General features: G+C 44.1%; 1 protein-coding gene across 1 annotated transcript; it reads left to right on the top strand.

Annotated features, from left to right (window-relative positions):
* Positions 1-12,980: 12,980 nt before the first annotated feature.
* On the top strand, positions 12,981-18,049 carry NLRP10 (NLR family pyrin domain containing 10). Its single transcript, XM_025265736.3, is given in 7 exon segments — positions 12,981-14,169; positions 16,125-16,400; positions 16,402-16,470; positions 16,473-16,619; positions 16,621-16,921; positions 16,924-16,938; positions 16,941-18,049. Coding segments are annotated over 7 exon segments (1,092 nt in total). The 5' UTR covers positions 12,981-13,962; the 3' UTR covers positions 17,018-18,049.
* Positions 18,050-20,568: the final 2,519 nt, after the last annotated feature.

Genomic DNA, 20,568 nt, shown 5'->3' with positions numbered 1-20,568 from the left:
TTCCTTTATTGTGTGAGGGGTATGATAACATCTGCCTATGAGGAAACTTGTCAATTCCTTTAGTTGGGTCATGTGCCAGCTTCCAGGTGGCAAGGTGGGTGGGTGAGGTTGGACTTCTTAGCCCGGACTCTCATGCCCAAGAACTACCTTCTCCTTGCATCTACCTTTTTTGATTAGAATTCGCACGATCCTGCTCCTTTGCTGGTATTCTGGGTACATTGTTTCTTTCCATTCCCCTTGAGAAATGGAATATTTCCTGACATATCACTAAACAAAGGAAGTCACAGCCAGTAGTGATTAGCCACCACAGATGGAGAGCTGATGAGCTTGAGGGAATTTAGGAAGGAAAGAATACCAGCCATTTAGCAGCCTCAGACTATAGCCATGCCCCATTGTGAGCCCCAAGGAAATTCAGGATGTGCAAACACAGAATACGGGCCCCAGATAGGTGGATGCATATCAAAGGAATGATTTCTGTGAGCCTAGACTCTTGCATCTTCCCATACAAATAAAAGTGCTAAATTCCTTGAGATATCTGGTTTTCTTTAAATAACAATAGTCTTTTGACATCAGACTTACCAGCCCTTTGTTACAAAACTGTGTAACCTGGCCCCCTGCCTGGCTTCCTTGGAGCAGCTGTATCAGGGTTACTTGAGATGTTGCCTCCTGGGCTTGAAGTCCTAAAAATTCCCATTGAATAAAACATAACTTTTAACTTGTAGGTTGTGAATATTTTTTAAGCTAACACCCCAAACACAGGTAAAGAGCCAACCCCAGGAGGATTGAAGTGATCCTTGCATTTGATGACTTAGATGTTTAGCAGTCCCTATAGAGCAGTGCCAGTGGGTTGGGTTGGATATAGAAGCCAGAATTCAAGAGTGAGGGAAGGGTCAGGTTGACTTCTGGTATGAGTGCTGGCTACTCTCTCAAAGAAACTGCCTGGGAAGGAAAGGAGACAGTTAAAGCAGTAACAGAGGGAACAGCAGGATTGAGATGGGGACAATTCAGGCTGGAAGAGTTTTCAGTTCAGTTCAGTTCAGTTTAGTCGCTCAGTCGTGTCCGACTCTTTGGGAACCCATGAATCGCAGCACGCCAGGCCTCCCTGTCCATCACCAACTCCTGGAGTTCACTCAGACTCACGTCCATCGAATCAGTGATGCCATCCAGCCATCTCATCCTCTGTTGTCCCCTTCTCCTCCTGCTCACAATCCCTCCCAGCATCAGAGTCTTTTCCAATGAGTCAACTCTTCACATGAGGTGGCCAAAGTACTGGAGCTTCAGCTTAAGCATCAGTCCTTCCAAAGAAATTCCAGGGCTGATCTCCTTCAGAATGGACTGGTTGGATCTCCTTGCAGTCCAAGGGACTCTCAAGAGTCTTCTCCAACACCACAGTTCAAAGGCATCAATTCTTCGGTGCTCAGCTTTCTTCACAGTCCAACTCTCACATCCATACATGACCACAGGAAAAACCATAGCCTTGACTAGACGGACCTTTGTTGGCAAAGTAATGTCTCTGCTTTTGAATATGTTATCTAGGTTGGTCATAACTTTTCTTCCAAGGAGTAAGTGTCTTTTAATTTCATGGCTGCAGTCACCATCTGGATTTTGGAGCCCCCCAAAATAAAGTCTGACACTGTTTCCACTGTTTCCCCATCTATTTCCCATGAAGTGATGGGACTGGATGCCATGATCTTCGTTTTCTGAATGTTGAGCTTTAAGCCAACTTTTTCACTCTCCTCTTTAACCTTCATCAAGAGACTTTTTAGTTCCTCTTCACTTTCTGCCATAAGGGTGGTGTCATCTGCATATCTGAGGTTATTGATATTTCTCCTGGCAATTGTGATTCCAGCTTGTGCTTCTTCCAGCCCAGCGTTTCTCATGATGTACTCTGCATAGAAGTTAAATAAGCAGGGTGACAATATACAGCCTTGATGTACTCCTTTTCCTATTTGGAACCAGTCTGTTGTTCCATGTCCAGTTCTAACTATTGCTTCCTGACCTGCATACAAATTGTTCAAGAGACAGGTCAGGTGGTCTGGTATTCCCATCTCTTTCAGAATTTCCCACAGTTTATTGTGATCCACACAGTCAAAGGCTTTGGCATAGTCAATAAAGCAGAAATAGATGTTTTTCTGGAACTCTCTTGCTTTTTCCATGATCCAGCGGATGTTGGCAATTTGGGCTCTGGTTCCTCTGCCTTTTCTAAAACCAGCTTTAAGTGTATTTTAAACCAAGGGTAAGGATTCAGAAGAGAAAAAAAGATTGAATATACAAGTGCAAACAAGGTGAATTGTCTCCAAGGGAGGAAGGAGGACTGGATGGGAAAAGCCTAGTTTAAAGGGATGGTCTTGCATGGCATGAGGGACCTGCTCGAGAGGCTGCCCTGGGCTCTGGCCTGCCTTCTGGATGCCTGGGGGTGGGGGGCAGGCATCTTCCTTAGCCAGGGCTGGTCCCCTGAGATCATCCCATGGGAAAAAGTCCAGAGGCAAGAAGCACTCCAGTGAAGTGTTGCTGCTCCCAAATGACCATGCAGAACCTTGGGACCTCATCTCCATGTGTGGATTTGAGTTGGCTGTGGACACTGCACCCTCAAGAGCTTTGCCTTTATATCAAGGGATTAAGGACCTTTTTTTTTTTTTTTTGGAGGGACAGAGAAAAGGATGAATCAAGATTCAGAGACATTTGAATGGGGGAGAGAAGGGACATTGCAGGAACTCCTGTCAAATGCTTTTCTCAAGAAGGTGGAGGCAAGACCATCTGCTGAGAATGGCCATTAGCGTGGACTTACTCAACATTTAGGCAGGGAGAGTTCACTTAATTTGAGAGAGGGTCAACCTTTTTGTTCTGTTCAAGCATTTGGCGTTACAGAAGGCAATCTGCTTTACTCAGTCTAGCAATTTAAATATTCATTTCATTCAAGAGCACTCACAAACACACCCAGAAAAAATATTTGATTATTTGGGGATCCTGTGCCCATTAAAATTGACACATAAGATTCTCCATCACACATGGGTTCCTGGCTGTCCTGAGGAACATGCTTGCTAGTCCTGCCTGACAAGCCCAGGGTCATAGCTGCAGGCTCATGTTAAAGGTGGACCTATAGCTTGGTGCACCCCCCCACCCCCCGACTCCTGTGATGGCTGGAGTGGAGTGAGCCCCAACTTCAGTGACAACCCATCACTTCATGGCAAATAGAAGGGAAAATAATGGAAACAGTGACAGACTTTATTTTCTTGGGCTCCAAAATCACTGTGGATGGTGACTGCAGCCATGAAATTAAAAGTCGCTTGCTCTTTGGAAGAAAAGCCATGACAAGCTGAGACAGTGTATTAAAAAGCAGAGCCATCACTTTGCAGACAAAGGTCCCTATAGTCAAAGCTATGGTTTTTCCTGTAGTCATGTACGGATGTGAGAGTTGGACTGTGAAGAAGGCTGAGCACCAAAGAATTGATGCTTTTGAACTGTGATGCTTTCAAAAGACTTTTGAGAGTCCCTTGGGCAGTAAGGAGATCAAACCAGTCAATCCTAAAGGAAATCAACCCTGAATATTCTTTGGAAGAACTGATGCTGAAGCTCCAATATTTTGGCCACCTGATGACTCATTGGAAAAGACCCTGATGCTGGGAAAGATTGAAGGCAAGAGGAGAAGTGGGAGATAGAGGATGAGATGGTTGGATGGCAACATTGACTCAACGGAAATGAGTTTGAGCAAATTCTGGGAGATAGTGAAGGACAGGGAAGCCTGGCATGTTGCAGTCCATGGGGCTGCAAAGAGTCAGACAAGACAGAAGCGACTGAACAAAAACAGCAACATGAGAGAACCTCAAGGGGGCACCCCAGGCTCTCTCAACTCTGCAATTGGGACTTGCTTGGGCTGCCCTGTGGGACAGAGCCTACAGGAACCAGTCCCTCAGACAGTGGCTCAGACAGTAAAGACTCTGCCCGCAATGCAGGAGACCCAGTTTCAATCCCTGAGTCAGGAAGATCCCCTGGAGAAGGAAATGGCAACCCACTCCAGTATTCCTGCCTGGAAAATCCCATGGACAGAGGAAACTGGTGGGCTGTGTACAGTCCATGGGGTCACAAAGAACCAGACACGACTGAGTGACTAACACTTTCCACTTTCTGGCTGCCCTTGTGGGGCAGAGACCACGGGAGCCACTCCTTAGTGGACAGTCACCCCATCCTTCTGCAGACTTGGACTGGCACAGGCAGGCTGGTGGGTTGCCTCCCACCAGTAGTTGGTTCCTGACCACTATAGGTGTTTTCAGGAAGCCATGCTCCTTAGCCAGTCTCCACTAGCCTGAGACATTCCCATTACACTGAAATTCAGTGACATTAAAGCCCTCTGCTTGGAGACACTTTCAGTGGCTGCTGCAGACCTGCTTCCTGCAGGAGGAATATTCTACAGCAACCAAACCCCATCAGCTGATTGGTCACCCTGTCAAAAGCCAGCCTGACCAGGCGACCCATGGCTTATAGCACTTGTCTGTCTCTGGGGCTCTCCAAGACCAGTCTCCTTCTTGTCTTCTTGGCTTGGCACTCCCTTCTCTCCATTCTCTGGTTTTCTGATATTCATATCTTAGTTTCTATACCTGCCGCTGGCCTTCCCTCCCTCCCCCCTGGTTTTGGGTCAGTGTAGCTTCTTTCTTTGGCTTGTTAACCCTAACCATCCCTGACTCCTGCCTCTCCAGGACGCTTGGATTCTAGCAGCAGTGAGCCTGACCAACCCCCTTGACTTCATGCCAAGTTGCAGACAGTGGTATGCTACTAAGTGTTCAACAACCAGCTACCTGAAAAAAAAAATGTGGCTCTGGTTTTGGTGTTTCCTTATTTCCATGGTGTATGTATATACATGGTGTATATACATAGTTGACTGCAAACTATGAGCAGTCTAACAACTGGCTCTCAAAATACCAGAAAATTTAACAATTGGCTTTTGTGAGACAGGATGAGCTGGCTGTAGCATCTCTGTTTCATATATACTATGTCTTCCTTTCCAATATTTCATTGCTTCACTGCCCAAACCTTAGAAATGACCATCTATTTAGGGACTTCCCTGGTGGTCCAGTGGCTAAGAGGGTTGAGTTCAGTCCCCAGTCGAACTCAATCCCATATACCACAGCTATCAATAGGAGACTCCACATGCCACAACTAGGGAAAAAAACAAGATCCCACAGGTTACAATTAAAGACCCCGCATGCTGCAATGAAGATCAAAGATCTGTGTGCTGCAACTAAGACCCAGAGCAGCTAATCAATAAATCCTTAAAAAAGAGAGAGAGAAATGACACTTTACCTGAATTTTGTGTCTATCATCATTTACCTAAAATCATGGCTTTATTTAAATTATATATATGACTAAATAACATAGTCTTTAATTTTGCTAGCTTTTGAACTCTATAAGAGTATAATACTGAAAGTGGGAAACATCTGAAATAGTCTTTTCTTCCCAATCTCAGTTCACTAGGATGTATTCATGGTATTGCATTTAACTATATTTCATTCATTTCCCTTGCTGTATGATATTTTGTTGTTTAAATATATCAAATTTTATTTTCCAATTTATTGAGTGGGCATGGAGTTGCTTGCATTTCTTGATACTATGAACAACACTGCTTTAAACATCCTTCTGTATATGTGGCCTTGCTACTGCTGCTAAGTCGCTTCAGTCGTGTCCGACTCTGTGTGACCCTATGGACAGCAGCCCACTGGGGTTACCCCCGTCCCTGGGATTCTCCAGGCAAGAACACTGGAGTGGGTTGCCATTTCCTTCTCCAATGCATGGAAGTGAAACGTGAAAGTGAAGTCGCTCAGTTGTGTCCGACTCTTAGTGACCCCATGGACTGCAGCCTACCAGGCTCCTCCAACCATGGGATTTTCCAGGCAAGAGTACTGGAGTGGCTTGCCATTGCCTTCTCCGATGTGGCCTTGAGCACCTGGTAATTGGTGTTACTTGTCCGACGGCGGCTGCGACCGGCGCACTAAGCGCGACGGCGGCTGCGACCGGCGCACTAAGCGCGACGGCGGCTGCGACCGGCGCACTAAGCGCGACGGCGGCTGCGACCGGCGCACTAAGCGCGACGGCGGCTGCGACCGGCGCACTAAGCGCGACGGCGGCTGCGACCGGCGCACTAAGCGCGACGGCGGCTGCGACCGGCGCACTAAGCGCGACGGCGGCTGCGACCGGCGCACTAAGCGCGACGGCGGCTGCGACCGGCGCACTAAGCGCGACGGCGGCTGCGACCGGCGCACTAAGCGGGGCCGAGAGGAGCTACCCCACGTCCGAGGTCAGGGGCGGAAGCCGGGAGGGCGGTCCAGAGGAGTTACCCCACGTCCGAGGTCAGGGGCAGCGGCTGAGAGCGCCAGGCTGCAACGGTGCAGGAACGGCAGAGAAGAGCTACCCAAGTCCGAGGCCAGGGGCGGCAGCCGGGAGGACCAACCCCACGCCCGAGGCCAGGGGCAGCGGCCGGGAGGACCAACCCGAAGTCCAAGGAGCGGTGGCTACGCAGGCGCAGGAAAGCCTAGAGGTGCTATCCCACGTTGAAGGTCAGGAACGGGGGCGGTGAGGAGATACCCCTCGTCCAAAGTAAGGAGCAGTGGCTGCGCTTTGCTGGAGCAGCCGTGAAGAGATACCCCACTTCCAAGGTAAGAGAAACCCAAATAAGATGGTAGGTGTTGCAAGAGGGCATCAGAGGGCAGACACGCTGAAACCATACTCACAGAAAACTAGTCAATCTAATCACACTAGGACCACAGCCTTGTCTAACTCAAAGAAACTAAGCCATGCCCGTGGGGCAACCTAAGACGGGCGGGTCATGGTGGAGAGATCTGACAGAATGTGGTTCACTGGAGAAGGGAATGGCAAACCACTTCAGTATTCTTGCCTTGAGAACCCCATGAACAGTATGAAAAGGCAAAATGATAGGATACTGAAAAGGAACTCCCCAGGTCAGTAGGTGCCCAATATGCTGCTGGAGATCAGTGGAGAAGTAACTCCAGAAAGAATGAAGGGATGGAGCCAAAGCAAAAACAATACCCAGCTGTGAATATGACTGGTGATAGAAGCAAGGTTCAATGCTGTAAAGAGCAATATTGCATAGGAACCTGGAATGTCAGGTCCATGAATCAAGGCAAATTGGAAGTGGTCAAACAAGAGATGGCAAGAGTGAATGTCGACATTCTAGGAATCAGCGAAATGAAATGGACTGGAATGGGTGAATTTAACTCAGATGACCATTATATCTACTACTGTGGGCAGGAATCCCTCAGAAGAAATGGAGTAGCCATCATGGTCAACAAAAGAGTCCGAAATGCAGTACTTGGATGCAATCTCAAAAACGACAGAATGATCTCTGTTCGTTTCCAAGGCAAACCATTTAATATCACAGTAATCCAAGTCTATGCCCCAACCAGTAATGCTGAAGAAGCTGAAGTTGAACGGTTCTATGAAGACCTACAAGACTTTTTAGAACTAACATCCAAAAAAGATGTCCTTTTCATTATAGGGGACTGGAATGCAAAAGTAGGAGGTCAAGAAACACCTGGAGTAACAGGCAAATTTGGCCTTGGAATACGGAATGAAGCAGGGCAAAGACTAATAGAGTTTTGCCAAGAAAATGCACTGGTCAAAACAAACACCCTCGTCCTACAACACAAGAGAAGACTCTACACATGGACATCACCAGATGGTCAACACTGAAATCAGATTGATTATGTTCTTTGCAGCCAAAGATGGAGAAGCTCTATACAGTCAACAAAAACAAGACCAGGAGCTGACTGTGGCTCAGATCATGAACTGCTTATTACCAAATTCAGACTTAAATTGAAGAAAGTAGGGAAAATCACTAGACCATACAGATATGACCTAAATCAAATCCCTTATGATTATACAGTGGAAGTGAGAAATAGACTTAAGGGCCTAGATCTGATAGATAGAGTGCCTGATGAACTATGGAATGAGATTTGTGACATTGTACAGGAGACAGGGATCAAGACCATCCCCATGGAAAAGAAATGCAGAAAAGCAAAATGGCTGTCTGTGGAGGCCTTCCAAATAGCTGTGAAAAGAAGAGAAGCGAAAAGCAAAGGAGAAAAGGAAAAATATAAGCATCTGAATGCAGAGTTCCAAAGAATAGCAAGAAGAGATAAGAAAGCCTTCTTCAGCGATCAATGCAAAGAAATAGAGGAAAACAACAGAATGGGAGAGACTAGAGATCTCTTCAAGAAAATAAGAGATACCAAGGGAACATTTCATGCAAAGATGGGCTCGATAAAGGACAGAAATGGTATGGACCTAAGAGAAGCAGAAGATATTAAGAAGAGGTGGCAAGAATACACAGAAGAACTGTACAAAAAAGATCTTCATGACCCAGATAATCACGATGATGTGATCACTGACCTAGAGCCATACATCCTGGAATGTGAAGTCCAGTGGGCCTTAGAAAGCATCACTATGAACAAAGCTAGTGGAGGTGATGGAATTCTGGTTGAGCTATTTCAAATCCTGGAAGATGATGCTGTGAAAGTGCTGCACTCAATATGCCAGCAAATTTGGAAAACTCAGCAGTGGCTGGAGGACTGGAAAAGGTCAGTTTTCATTCCCATCCCTAAGAAAGGAAATGCCAAAGAATGCTCAAACTACCGCACAATTGCACTCATCTCACATGCTAGTAAAGTAATGCTCAAAATTCTCCAGCCAGGCTTCAGCACTACGTGAACCGTGAACTTCCTGATGTTCAGGTTGGTTTTAGAAAAGGCAGAGGAACCAGAGATCAAATTGCCAACATCCGCTGGATCATGGAAAAGCAAGAGAGTTCCAGAAAAACATCTATTTCTGCTTTATTGACTATGCCAAAGCCTTTGACTGTGTGGATCACAATAAACTGTGGAAAATTCTGAAAGAGATGGGAATACCAGTCCACCTGATCTGCCTCTTGAGAAATCTGTATGCAGGTCAAGAGACAACAGTTAAAACTGGACATGAAACAACAGACTGGTTCCAAATAGGAAAAGGAGTGCATCAAGGCTGTATATTGTCACCCTGTTTATTTAACTTCTATGCAGAGTACATCATGAGAAATGCTGGACTGGAAGAAACTCAAGCTGGAATCAAGATTGCCAGGAGAAATATCAATAACCTCAGATATGCAGATGACACCACCCTTATGGCAGAAAGTGAAGAGGAACTAAAAAGCCTCTTGAAAGTGAAAGAGGAGAGTGAAAAAGTTGGCTTAAAGCTCAACATTCAGAAAACGAAGATCATGGCATCCGGTCCCATCACTTCATGGGAAATAGATGGGGAAACAGTGGAAACAGTGTCAGACTTTATTTTTTTGGGCTCCAAAATCACTGCAGATGGTGACTGCAGCCATGAAATTAAAAGACACTTACTCCTTGGAAGAAAAGTTATGACCAACTTAGATAGCATATTCAAAAGCAGAGACATTACTTTGCCTACAAAGGTCCGTCTAGTCAAGGATATGGTTTTTCCAGTGGTCATGTATGGATGTGAGAGTTGGACTGTGAAGAAGGCTGAGCGCAGAAGAATTGATGCTTTTGAACTGTGGTGTTGGAGAAGCCTCTTGAGAGTCCTTTGGAAAGCAAGTAGATCCAACCAGTCCATTCTGAAGGAGATCAGCCCTGGGATTTCTTTGGAAGGAATGATGCTGAATCTGAAACTCCAGTACTTTGGACACCTCATGCCAAGAGCTGACTTATTGGAAAAGACTCTGATGCTGGGAGGGATTGGGGGCGGGAGGAGAAGGGGACGGTAGAGGATGAGATGGCTGGATGGCATCACTGACTTGATGGATGTGAGTCTGTGAACTCCCGGAGTTTGTGATGGACAGGGAGGCCTGGCGTGCTGCGATTCATGGGGTCACAAAGAGTCAGACACAACTGAGCGACTGAACTGAACTGAACTGTCCAGTTGTGGCCTCCCAAAATTCATCATAAACCCCAATGGTTATGGTGCTTTATCTCAAGATAGAGTCTTTAAGAAGTAATTAAAGTTGAATAAGGTTATGAGGTTGGGACTTTAATTTAATAGGATTGTGGTCTTATAAGAAGTCCACACTGTGAGGATATAGTGAGAAGATAATGGTCGGTGAGCCAGGAAGAGAGCACTCAAAAGAAACTGACCTTGTTGGCATTCTGATTCCAGACTTCCAGCCTCCAAAGCAACTTGTTTTCCTAGGGGTTTTACCAATTTACACTACTGTTAGCAATATATATAAGTACTCACTGATGAGTGAACTCTGAAACATCTTAATTTTTCCCAATTGAATGAATATTTAATGGTATCTACTTGTGGGCTTAATTTGCATTTTCCAGGTTACTAATGAGGTTGAGTACCTCTTTATATGTCAGTGGCCATGCCTATTTTGACTTCCATGAAAAATCTTTTCATGTCATTTGCTCTGGTTTCTATTAGGTTGCTTATTTATTTACTTGTATATTATTTATTTTATTTTTAAAAGGGATTTCTTTACATCTTTATACCCATCTCTTATCAGTCATAAATGTTTCAAATACATTCTGCAAGTTATATATTTTCCTTTCACTTCCTATGAGGTATTTTTTGAAGAACCAATCTTGGTTGTAGTGTAGTAAAGATTGTCAATACTTTCTTTATGGTTAGAGCTTTTTGGGTCTGGTTTAAGAAATCCTTCCTATTTGAATATCATAAAGATAGGCATATATTTTCTCTATATTTTAATGTTTTTTTAAAATTTTGTTCTAACCCCTAAATTTATCTGGAATTTAAAAATTTTGACTTTTGAATTGTTATTTCTTTCCTCATTGATCTGCCATGATTATATCAAAGTTTCATAAATGTCAGGTACTAATCCTGGCTCTTTTTTTTCTTTTCCATTTTGTCTATTCTGCACAAATATAATTATTTATTAATGAATATATCTCTGGTTTTAGAATAAGTCTTGGGAATTCCCTGGTGGTCCAGTGGTTAGGATTTTGGGCTTTCACTGCTGGGGGCCCAGGTTCAATTCCTGGTCAGAGAACTAAGGTCCTGCCAGCTGCACAATACAGCCAAAAAAAAAAAAAAAGTCTTGAAATCTAGTAGAGCAGGCCTGATATTAGGTTATTTTAATTGCTGTAGTTTTGGAATATGTCTCAGTGTTTGGTAGGGCAGGTTCTTCCTCCCTTCTGCCATCTTTTTCTTTAAAAGTGTTTTGCCTATTCTTGGCCTTTTGTTCTTTCCTATATGTTTTAGGGTAAATTTGTAAAACATTTTTTAATTAATTGTTTTTATTGAAGGATACTTGCTTTATAGAATTTTGTTGTTTTCTGTCAAACCTCAACATGAATCAGCCACAGGTACACATATATCCCCTCCTTTTTGAAACTCCCTCCCATCCTCTCCCCATCCCATCCCTCTAGGTTGATACAGAGCCCCTGTTTGAGTTCCCTGAGCCATACAGCAAATTCTCTTTGGCTATCTATTTTACATATGGTAATGTAAGTTCCCATGTTACTCTTTTTGTACATCTCACCCTCTCCTCTCCTCTCCCCATGTCCATAAGTCTATTCTGTATGTCTGTTTCTCCATTGCTGCCCTGTAAATAAATTCTTCAGTACCGTTTTTCTAGATTCTGTATATATGCGTTAGAATATGATATTTATCTTCGTCTTTTGGACTTACTTCTCTCTGTATAATAGGTTCTAGGTTCATCCATTCGATTAGAACTGACTCAAATGCGTTCCTTTTTATGGCCGAGTGATATTCCATTGTGTATATGTACCACAACTGCTTTATCCACTCATCTGTTGATGGGCATCTAGGTTGCTTCTATGTTCTAGCTATTGTAAATAGTGCTGCAATGAACAATGGGATACATGTGAATTTTTCAATTTTGGTTTCTCAGGATATATCCCTAGGAGTGGTATTGCAGGGTCATTTGGTGGTTTTATTCCTAGTTTTTTTTTTTTTTAAAGGAGTCTCCATACCATCTTCCATAGTGGCTATATCAATGTACATTCCCACCAACAGCGCAAGAGCATTCCCTTTTCTCCACACCGTCTCCAGCACTAACCATTTGCAGACTTTTTGATGATGGTCATTCTGACTTGTGTGAGATGATATCTCATTGTAGTTTTGATTTGCATTTCTCTAATAATGATGGGGAAACAGTGGAAACAGTGTCAGACTTTATTTTTTGGGGCTCCAAAATCACTGCAGATGGTGACTGCAGCCATGAAATTAAAAGACACTTACTTCTTGGAAGGAAAGTTATGACCAACCTAGATAGCATATTCAAAAGCAGAGACATTACTTTGCCAACAAAGGTCTGTCTAGTCAAGGTTATGTTTTTTCCAGTGGTCATGTATGAATGTGAGAGTTGGACTGTGAAGAAAGCTGAGCGCCAAAGAATTGATGCTTTTGAACTGTGGTGTTGGAGAAGACTCTTGAGAGTCCCTTGGACTGCAAGGAGATCCAACCAGTCCATTCTCAAGGAGATCAGTCCTGGATGTTCTTGGAAGGACTGATGCTATAGCTGAAACTCCAGTACTTTGGCCACCTCATGCGAAGAGTTGACTCATTGGAAAAGACTTGATGCTGGGAGGGATGGGGGGCAGGAGGAGAAGGGGATGACAGAGGATGAGATGGCTGGATGGCATCACTGACTCGATGGACTTGAGTCTGAGTGAACTCTAGGAGTTGGTGATGGACAGGGAGGCCTGGCGTGCTGTGATTCATGGGGTCGCAAAGAGTCGGACACGACTGAGCGACTGAATTGAACTGAATAATGAATGATGCTGAGGATCTTTCATGTGTTTGTTCGCCATCAGTATGTATTCTTTGGAGAAATGTCTAGTTAGGTCTTTTTCCCACTTTTCGATTAGGTTGTTTGTTTTTCTGGTATTGAGTTGTATGAGCTGTTTGTATATTTTGGAAATTAATCCTCTGTCAGTTGTTTCATTTGCGATTATTTTCTCCCATTCTGAGGGTTGTCTGTTCACCTTGCTTATAGTTTCCTTTGCTGTGCCAAATCTTTTAAGTTTAATTAGGTCCCACTTGTTTAGATGGATTTAGATTGCATTGGCTCTAAAGATTAGAGCTGAACTGACAACTTTGTGATATTAAGTTGACCTATTTGTGAATATGGTACGTAATTTATTTAGGCCTTATTTGATGTAGTTCTATAAGATTTTATAATTTTTTTGTGTATAGTATACACATATTTTGTTTATATTTTTGTTGCTTTTGTAGATATTGCATTTATAACTATATTTTCTAATTTTTTATTGCTAATTCATAAAACTGAAACAGTTAATCATCTGTCAGCTCTATTCACCTATCATTTTTAATAATTTATCTATTAATTTTTTTTGTTTTCTATGCAGATAATCATTCTTTGCAGAAAATAGCTTTCATTTTTTCATTCCTAATCATTATACCTTTGTCTTCTCCCTCCCCCCACTTTTTTAACTGTGCTGTCTACAGACTCTAGAAAAATAGAATTAAAGTGGTGATAGCAACTGTGCCTGTTTTGGTCCTGATTTTAAAGGGAATAATACTTTTTCTAATCTTTTCTAATCTTTCTAATCTTTACCTATTTGAATAATGTTTCCTGGGGCTATTTTTGTAGGTTCCATTAAAGAGGTTAAGTAATTTCTACAATTCCTAATGAGTTTAAGGAATTCTTTACAATATCTAGTTCACTAAGAAAGTTTCTTAAAAATAGTTATGAATAGTTTTCAATTTTATAGTTTTTTGCTCAATTATGATTATACATTTTATTTCTTTAATTTTTAATGAGATTAATATTTGTAGATTAAAAAAATTAAAACAGTCTCCCATTCTTGAGCTAAACCCAATTTGTTTACTACATATTACTTCTTCCACACAATACTGGGTTCAGATTGCTAATATTTTGTTTAGGATTTTTGTATTTAAATTTATGAGTGTAATGGGTCTGGGTTTTATATTAAGTTCACAAAGATGAATTTAGATTGGATTTGCATTGACTCTAAAGTAATGTATGGAGCCCAGGAGGCTGTGAAAGTGGTGCTCAAGGTTTCAATGGTTGTGAACCTGTTGGCGCTCAGCCACGTTTGCCTGGATGGCGAGTGCAGCAGGGGACAGAGGAGGCCCTGGGACTCTTCCTTGGTCCATGGTATTTCCAGAGACTCCTCTCCCCACAGCCTATAATTCCTGCCTTCTCTCACTCTTGCCCTCTGCCCTTGCCTGGGAGCCCCAGTGCTTCAGGGTCCTAGTGGCCTTGAGCTGAAGGCTCTTACTGATTTTGGGTGGCCTTGGTTAGCAGTAACAGGAAGCAGGATGTCAGTTCCCTGACCAGAGATTGAAGCCAGGCCACGGTAATGAGAGCTCTGAATTCCAACCACTAGACCATGAGGGCCAGTGGCTACTGGCAAGGCCCTGGCTTGTCTGCTTTGTAGAAATGAATTTCAACAAAGAGATGGAAAATAGTGAAACAAGTGTTTATTAGGAAGTAAAAAAAGTACGTGTGAATAGGCACACATGGATGGGGTCAGAGAGAGTTGTGCTTCTGTGTATTTTATATGGGGCATTTCTTCTGGGTTTCCTCTGGCCAATCATCTTATTTTGCCTGGCTCTGAGTCTGTATTTGGTATACCTCAGGGTCCTCTACTCTTAGCCAAGGTGGATTCCAGTGCAGAGGCCTGTGGGAAGCTTGACACCATCTATTATGGGGTGACACCCTCTCCCTTTTTAGCTCTCCAAGAGCTTTTCTGTGCATGGATGGCTGGGAAAGTCTCCTTGACATCAAGAGTTGAGAAATATGTATTTTATTTATCTTTTATCTGGGCAGGACTTGGCTCCTCTCTGCCCCTGCTATTTTGTTTATCTTGGAGTATCTGCCCACAGGGGATTCCCAGGAAGCTCAGTGGCAAAGAATCTGCCTGCCAATACAGGAGATGGGAGGGATGTGGGTTCAATTCCTGGGTTGCGAAGATCCCCTGGAGTAGAAAATGGCAATACACTCTAGTACTGTTGCCTGGAAATGTCCATGGACAGAGGAGCCTAGTGGGCTATAGTCCATGAGGTTGCTATATTCCAAGAGCTGGACTCAACTGAGCAACCGAGCATATACGCACACATCTGTCCACAGGGAACAGACTTCAAGTCCTCAGCCTGGGGCCCATCTATATTCTGCTTCATGGTCACTGCCAGGTGGAGGGTAGGTATTTATTAATAGAAAAACTAGAGTATCTTATAATGCCCTCCCGTCTCCAGTTGTCATACTAGAGGAGGGGAAAGTATGAGGAGCTTAGAAGTTGGGGGTGGTGTTCGTGAAGGTATTTCTGCTAACTAGAAGAAGCAGCCTCAAGCAGTGGGCTCAAACCTTTCCCCAGCTTCTCTCATACAGGCAGCTCAGACTGCTTCTCACAAGGAACCAGTGGACTGATGCCCCCTAGAGGGTGGGGCAGTCATGTTGCCTAAACACACCCCATCCCTTCTAGGGTGCTGGTTGAGAAAGGAGGGTCTGTGGAACCAGTGCTTCCTCCACAGTCTCCTTTAATGCCTGATAGCTCCTATGACAGAGACAGGAGGGTTCTGTAGACCAGGAGTTGGGGAGCTCCTGCTCAGAAGCTGGTTTATCTTTAGCACCTGGCTTACCTTTACTAGGTATGGGCTCCTATGAAGTCACCATTCTCCAGTTTCCCTTTCTCCTCTTTCTGTCTTCACCAATTCACATGGGGACATTTCACATGAACACTCAGACATTTACACACACAGTGACTTTTTCATATACATATATTTTTACAAAGATACATGCTGATGTACACTGATGCCTTCCCTATGCAAAAATACACAAACTTCCATAGCACACTTTCATGAGCATGTGGGGAAACAAGGATTCACTCACACTGCATGTACACCCACACACAAACAGAACACAGCCTTGCACACTCATATAGCTGGGCACAAGCACACCACACATGCATATATGCACAGACACACATACATACACACACTCACATACACATACTTGAAGTGGGCCCTCTCCATGTTGCTAGAAGTATAATCTCAGAGCGGAACACAGAAGATAAGAATAAAGGACAGAGGCCAGCGTTACTCTTTTTATTCCCGTCTCACTACCTAACACCCCACTTGTCTAGCACAGATTATGGACAGGAGACCATGTGCGCCACCTACAGGAGAGTCAAGAAGGGGGCAACAATGGCAACCATGACCAGCTTCTTCCAGTGTCCATGCCCAACTCAGGGAGCCCAGACTCATCTCCCTGCCCCAGCTGGGAGCTGGAGCTGGACTCTGTCGCAGTGGAGGCTCTATTTGATCCATGAGAAGAGCCCTCCTAGGTCCCACCCAGAGTGGCGCTACAGGGGCCAGCTGGCATAGGAAAGATAACCCTGGTCAGAAAAATGGTGCTGGACTAAGACCACTGGCACCCTGTACCCAGGCTGGTTTGATGATATCTTATATGTGAGCTGTAGAGTGGGTCCTTATATGTGGCCCTGCTGGCATAAGGCAAACTGGACCAGCTCCTCCTCTGGTGTTGTAGGGACAATCAAGCAGCTGTCACAGAGCTTCTGAGGCAGCTGGAGTGGTTCCAGTTCATCCTGGATGGCTATGATGATCTGCAGGGGCCCTTGTGCAGAGAGGTTGAAGAGGCTGAGGTCCAGTCTGATGGAGTACGTGCTGCACCCTTGAATGAGGAGGACGGTACTGCCGAGGTCCTCCCTTCTCATCACCACCCAGACCCTGGCTTCGTGGAATCCAGAGCCCTTGCTGAGACAACCACACTCTGACCACATCCTCAGAGGTTTCTCTGAGGACAAGAAGAGGAGTTATTTACGCTCGTATTTCACAGATGAGAAGCAAGTTAGAAATGCCCTTGACATTGTGCAAGCAAATGATGTTCTCTACAAAGCATGTCAGGTTCTAGGAATTTGCTGGTTGTCTGCTCTTGGCTGAAGGGCAGATAGAGAGAGGCAGAGAGGTCTCAGAAGTGCCCAGCACAGTGCCCAGTCTGTACTGTGGTGTAATGTGATCAATTGCAGCTTAAATAAATAGTGGCTTCACAAATTTTGAGAAACTTCTCAAATTTCCATGTTGGAAATGAGCCAAGGCTTGTCACAGACCTTTAGTCTTGGAAGCTGTACTGTGACTTGATTTAGCTCCACGCTAATAACATATCATGACTATCCCCAGAGGTACCTTTACCTGACTTTTCTTTCTGGAAATATCAGTCAGTTCTAAGTGCTAACTCATAATCTCTTTTTTCTGCTTTGGTTTCCTCTGTAGAGAAAAGAAGAAAAAGGGAATTCTAGATGTAGATGTGGTCAGTTCCCAGCTCTCATTCTATTTTTTTTTAAATTTTATTTATTTATATATTCATGAGCCATACCACCTGGCATGTGGGACCTTATTTCCCCAACTACGGATTGAATCCATGTTCCCTGAATTGGAAGTGCAGAGTCTTAACCCTGGACCACCAGGGAAGCCAGCCAGCCCTCATTTTACAGATGAGGAAATTGAAGTTCAGTCAGGGGCCCCATCAAGTTCTGGGGTTCCTCAGGCAGCTCTCTAGTCTCCCACACCTCAGCCCATGGTGTAGAGCAGAGGTCTGCAAAGACTGTTCAGGCGCCGCAAACCTAACCCCATTCAGCAGTCGCCGAGAGCCCCAGTGCAGCTGAGAGTTTTGACACTGCCTTGGACCCTCAGACACCCCTCTTTTTGTCTTTCACACAGTTTTATTGCTGTTATGACTCCTCACGAGTTCACATGGACCAGTTCCAGAAAGCTGCTGGACGTGCTCAGTATATGAATCCAAGTTAACTCAGCCTTGAGTGATCAATGTGGGACCCCATGACACTAATTATTATGAACTCTTCTTCACACGGGAAGTTTGGTGGCTCCACATTTGATAATTATGTACGTACCTGTTGAACACGTAGACTGTGTGTATATACAGAATCTGTGTAAGAAACTGCACGCATGTGTGTGTGCTTGCCCAGTTGCTTTAGTCGTGTCCAACTCTTTGTGACACTGCGGACTGTAGCCCGCCAGTCTCCTCTGTCCGTGGGATTCTCCAGGCAAGAGTACTGGAGTGGGTTGCCATACCCTCCTCCAGGGGATCTTCCTGACCCAGATGCGGGACTGATCCCGCATCTCTTATGTCTCCTGCATTGGCAGGTGGGTTCTTTATCACTAGCACCACCTGGGAAGCCCGAAAGTGTGCACATGTACTTAATTAAAGAGCAGTTTGTACTGGATTACTGAGGAGGCTAGTGGAATCCACTTGGCTAGTTTGTGTTGGCCGCTAGAGAGTTTGAATTTTCTCAGCAGACCAACTCCTGAGAGTCATAGATATTTGGGGAACAACAAAACAGGTGCCCAGTCATGTTGCTGGTTTTTCATGGGAACAAAGAGACCTGTTTTGTTTTTTTTTTTTTTTTTTATCAACTCATATTTATATTTATTCTTGGTTATTTAGCAGTCTTCTTTCACTTTATTTTTTCCCACTTTACAATATTGTATTGGTTTTGCCATACATCAACATGAATCCGCCACGGGTGTACATGTGTTCCCCATCCTGAATCCCCCTCCCACCTCCCTCCCCACACCATCCCTCTGGGTCATCCCAGTGCACCAGCCTCGAGCATCCTGTATCATTCATTGATCCTGGACTGGCGATTTGTTTCACATATGATATTATACATGTTTCAATGCCATTCTCCCAAATTATCCCACCCTCGCCCTCTCCCACAGAGTCCAAAAGACTGTTCTATACATCTGTGTCTCTTCTGCTGTCTCGTATACAGGGTTATCGTTACCATCTTTCTAAATTCCATATATGCAGTAGTATACTGTATTGGTGTTTTTCTTTCTGGCTTACTTCACTCTGTATAATAGGCTCCAGTTTCATCCACCTCATTAGAACTGATTCAAATGTATTCTTTTCAATGGCTGAGTAATACTCCATTGGGTATATGTACCACAGCTTTATTATCCATTCGTCTGCTGATGGACATCTAGGTTGCTTCCATGTCCTGGCTGTTATAAACAGTGCTGCGATGAACATTGGGGTACACGTGTCTCTTTCCCTTCTGGTTTCCTCAGTGTGTATGCCCAGCAGTGGAATTGCTGGGTCATAAGGCAGTTCTATTTCCAGTTTTTTAAGGAATCTCCACACTGTTCTCCATAGTGGCTGTACTAGTTTGCATTCCCACCAACAGTGTAAGAGGATTCCCTTTTCTCCACACCCTCTCCAGCATTTATTGCTTGTAGGCTTTTGGATAGCAGCCATTCTGACTGGCGTGAAATGGTACCTCATTGTGGTTTTGATTTGCATTTCTCTGATAATGAGTGATGTTGAGCATCTTTTCATGTGTTTGTTAGCCATCTGTATGTCTTCTTTGGAGAAATGTCTATTTAGTTCTTTGGCCCATTTTTTGATTGGGTCATTTATTTTTCTGGAGCTGAGCTGCAGGAGTTGCTTGTATATATATATATTTTTAATTTTATTTTATTTTTAAACTTTACAATATTGTATTAGTTTTGCCAAACATCGAAATGAATCCACCACAGTTGCTTGTATATTTTTGAGATTAATTCTTTGTCAGTTTCATTTGCTATTATTTTCTCAGGAGACCTGTTTTTAAAAAAATGAATGTAATATCCAACTGAAGTTTAGACATGCTATTTTACATAGGATTCACATTCAAATCAAATTAGATTAAGCAAAAATTAAATGACCCACTGTTTTCTTTCTTTTCTTTTTTTAAAGCTGATTTCTAGTTAGGTCTGTCTGGCTCTTTCTAACAATGTTATCTGGGCTTCCACTCTCTTTCCCCTCTGTTGCTCTTTCTATAGTTGCCTTTTGCTCTTATATGTCAGAGAAGATGGTCACAAGGGGCATCAACCTAAACCATTCTTACAGCCAATAATTCCATAGGGAGGGAATAGTCTTTATGAATAGCTCCTGCAGGGAAGTTGGAAAATGATTCTGACCTGACCCTGAGCAGGTGTCAAGCCTTGAGCAATCTCTTTAGTCTGGACAATGAACTCTGACTTGGGTGACTCTCATGGCCTAGGTCACGTTTGAAGGGCTGAGTAAGAAAGGACCAGCACCTCCTGAAACAGGGAATGGAAAAGTGGATCCCCTAAGGAAAGAATGCTGAGCAGACAATATATCATACTGTACACTGATAAAGTGTCTACACACTGACCACAGACAAAGGCTAGGCTGGCCTCTAGTCTGGTTGGTTGTCAGACTCTGCCTCGTGGGAATGCTGCTGGCTGCTGTTAAGCAGGGCCTGATAAGAGGTGTCAGGTTGTGGAACCCTCAGAGGCCCCCGGGCTAGTGCTGGCTCACTGGTGGGCAGAGTCAGGGTCTTGAAGACTCTGGGGCTGCTGCCCACCCACTGGCAGGTGAAACCAGGGCCTGGGGTTAGTGCCAGACTACTGGCAGGCAGAGCTGGTTCCTGGAGTCTGGTGGCAGGGCATAGGGATCTGAAGGCCCATTTTAGACTGTATGTGGAGATGGGGAGGTGGCTCCTGACACAGTTGTGTATGGCGTCAACTGAACACAGCTGTTGT

This window comes from Bubalus bubalis, chromosome 16, assembly GCF_019923935.1.
Source record: "Bubalus bubalis isolate 160015118507 breed Murrah chromosome 16, NDDB_SH_1, whole genome shotgun sequence".
Lineage (NCBI taxonomy): Eukaryota > Metazoa > Chordata > Mammalia > Artiodactyla > Bovidae > Bubalus > Bubalus bubalis.
Note: the sequence above shows the minus strand (reverse complement) of the source record. Positions and strands in the feature narration are given on the sequence as shown.